The sequence below is a fragment of the Diaphorina citri genome, unplaced genomic scaffold, assembly GCF_000475195.1.
Source record: "Diaphorina citri unplaced genomic scaffold, Diaci psyllid genome assembly version 1.1 scaffold2798, whole genome shotgun sequence".
Lineage (NCBI taxonomy): Eukaryota > Metazoa > Arthropoda > Insecta > Hemiptera > Psyllidae > Diaphorina > Diaphorina citri.
In genome coordinates this window covers 3,062-6,425 of record NW_007380215.1, presented here as the reverse complement: position 1 = coordinate 6,425, position 3,364 = coordinate 3,062, and the positions used below count along the sequence as shown (strand labels likewise).

At 37.9% G+C, this 3,364-nt stretch overlaps 1 protein-coding gene across 1 annotated transcript; it reads left to right on the top strand.

The window, feature by feature from the left end:
• Nucleotides 1-2,024: 2,024 nt before the first annotated feature.
• On the top strand, nucleotides 2,025-3,026 carry LOC113471681. The gene is made up of 2 exons (XM_026831017.1): nucleotides 2,025-2,162; nucleotides 2,823-3,026. Exons 1-2 carry the CDS (start codon nucleotides 2,040-2,042, stop codon nucleotides 3,018-3,020), a joined length of 321 nt encoding a protein of 106 aa, XP_026686818.1. The 5' UTR covers nucleotides 2,025-2,039; the 3' UTR covers nucleotides 3,021-3,026.
• The last annotated feature ends 338 nt before the right edge of the window (nucleotides 3,027-3,364 follow it).

The following is a 3,364-nucleotide window of genomic DNA, read 5'->3' as shown; positions in this document are numbered from 1 at the left end:
TTCAGAGTAGAATGAATCCAAGTTTCTACTGATAGTGAAATCCAGGGCTGAATCCAAGTACCTACTGGTAGTGAAATCCAGGGCTGAAAATTTGAAGTGTAATGCTAAATGAAATGAGAAAGTAAGTGAGTGTTCAAAGTTCTTCCAATGCAAATCAATTTACACGACTCAAATACAATATAAGTGTACCTAGGTGTTCATTATAATAGGTACTACTTTTGTGTGTTTCGTAGAAATTTCTTGGAACTCATGCAGGAAATAGTCGCGAATCTCAAGTTCTACTGATAGTGAAATCCAGGGCTGAATCCAAGTACCTACTGGTAGTGAAATCCAGGGCTGAAAATTTGAAGGGGGCACAACTTTTGCAAGGGGGTGAACAAGGTGTCGGAAATCGGTGACCGCTCACGATCTATCCAAATATGATTCCTGGATGAACGAGTTTGGCTCACACTAATCGTCTGAAAGACACCACGAAGTAGAGGCAGATGAAATCGCCTGAGGGTAGAAAGATGAGCTTCCAGATATTATATGAGGGATGGTTGTGAAAATGTGTCAACTAGTCCCCGCCCTCCCGTCCAGATATTGACCATGATCCAGATATTGACATGTTGCTTAACCTCCAATGTCCTGTTGGGGAAAAGATGTATCAAATGACTTCATAACCATTATTGTGTGTCAAACGTAGCTAAATTGCTGGCTTTAAATCTTCTGTGACTACTGCATCTCCTATTTCTCTGTACAACATCAACAGAGGTTTGTACATTTTAACCTTTTGCGGACAGATTCATGTGTCACATGAAATCATGGTTCCGCCATTATGGTAGGAGAAATATAACTTGAATCTGGCGATACGGTAGGATTCATGTCCAGCATGAAGCTACAGATTTACTCGCTACGGTCGGCTTGATTTTTACAGATAGGAGGCGTTACGGTAGGACGTGCCTAGGAACTTGTGTATCTTTTGCTCCTTTCAAATGCAGACTGAAAAGCCGGTGTTTGTTTATTATGATTCCAAAGCATTCGGAATTATAGTCCGAAGATTTCCGAAGAAGACAAAAAAAACCAGATGTTTCTATCTCAACTAGGAAAAAAAAGAAAATAAATTAAAAGCGAGGGAACAATTTCATGTGTGACATGAAGCCTACCACAAATCGCTTTTCGGAGGTTTCATGTCTCACATGAATCCTACCGTATTTGAAAAAAATGTTTTGTTTACGTCTGACTGTAACAACAACGCTTGAGTTTCATGTGGGACATGAATCCTACCGTAAGAGCGATTCTGGTGAAATTGATTCTGTACGCAAAAGGCTAAGATCTAGTGAAAAAGCGGTGTAAAGTGAGTAAGGCTGGTGTTTTACGGTCGAGTGTACTGGCGGGCGGAAAACACTGCCTTTACATCTCAAGCCAATAAATTATACCGGTATTACCAATATACCAATTTATTATGACGGTTTCACCGACGTATTATACCAATTTTCCACCGGTTTGAACGGTGCTTTAGGTCTGTTGAACCTCCTCATTTATTTGGGAGGGAGGTGGTACCTATGAAACAACATAATATCAGAAGGAACATTTTAATTTGATTACATTGACCACTTCTCTATTTTTTTTTTTTTTTTTTTTTTTTAAGAGGTTTGACAGAGGGAACTGTAACTCTAGGGTCTTATCGTCCCGAAATCGGAGAGAGAAGGAAGACAGGATAGGAGAAAGCCAGCCGTTCCGAGAACGAACATTATCCCATCAGGATAAAATCCGCCCCGGGCGGGAATCGAACCCGCGGCCTAGCGCTTACAAGGCAGACGCACTACCAACTAAGCTAAGTAGGCTGGCAAAGAATTTCAATCTTTGTGTTAGTGTTCCCTCCGGTAATAAACTATACTAGCTATTAGTGATAGTGACTCAGTAAACTTACTGTACAACTCAGAAAAAAGGACCATTTAAGGCCTCTAGAATCTCTAGATTTCCAACATGTTTGCCAATTCGTCATCAAAATTGAACTACACGTTCGGTATTGAAAGCCAAAGAATTTCAATTCACTAATGATATGTTTGTGTTGTTTTGTATTTCAGCCTCTCAGACTGAGCAATGTAGATGAGAATGTGGCCAGGGAAATTGACGATGTGCTTACCAAAGACTTTGACAAGGAGGACATCATGAGAAAAGTAAGTGTAACTAAATATTCTAATAGAAATAGTTTTAAAATACATAGTTATATTCGATCTTGTTGATACCACATCCGATGGAACGCTACAACAATATCTAGTATCATCTGAAATCACAATATTTTTCTTCAGCCTCTCAGACTGAGCAATGTAGATGAGAATGTGGCCAGGGAAATTGACGATGTGCTTACCAAAGACTTTGACAAGGAGGACATTATGAGAAAAGTAAGTGTAACTAAATATTCTAATAGAAATAGTTTTTAAATACATAGTTATATTCGATCTTGTTGATACCGCATCCCATGGAACGCTACAACAATATCTAGCACCATCTGGAATCACAATATTTTTTTCTTGAAGCAACTTTTTGAAGGCCCCCTTCAGACTATCAGATTGTATGGAAAACAACTACTATTGTATGGAATACAACTACTATACTTTTTATTTGTATAAATTTACGGGAATTCCCATTTTTACAATTGAAAATTATCCTAATACAATGTAACATTAAAAAACTAATAGATTGAATACTTGGCAATTTTTTTACTACACAATAGTGACTCTCCTTTTTTTTTTTCATAGTACTTTTACCCTTTTTCAAATCTAATACTCTTTTGCCTTAGAGTACAAATATTATAATTCGTTTTCTTCTACTTGCAGGTATTTCTCAAGGCTCGACTGAAGGCAAAGGAGGAACTGAATGAACAACTAGCAGACTTTCAGCAGAAACGTACAGCAGGTCTAGGTACTCTGTTTGGGCCATCCGATACACAACTAGAAGAAACCATACATGATAAGAATAAAGAAATGAAAATCATAGAACAGATCCTGGTGCCTAAGCTAGAACCCTTCATGTGAGTATACACACCTTTACTCGTATATTAGGTAGAGAAATTTGCGAAAATTTATACAAGGGCACAATAATATCTTGTATAAATCTCTCCGAAGGTGGACTTAAAATCAAATCATGAATTATTTATTTGTGGTGGAGCTGAAAGCTTCTTCACTATTTTTAGTGCACCTCACAGCATCGCTATGTGTCTCCTTTACACTCAGTTCTCATTTACCTTTTCAACCTTTTCAAACTAGTAATGTCGCCACTGGTCGCTACACGATTAAAGTAGCTACTCAATGGAGCAGTTGCAAATGGGTAAAAATTATTAATAAATAGTCGATTCTTATGTAAAAAGTTGGGAAAAATC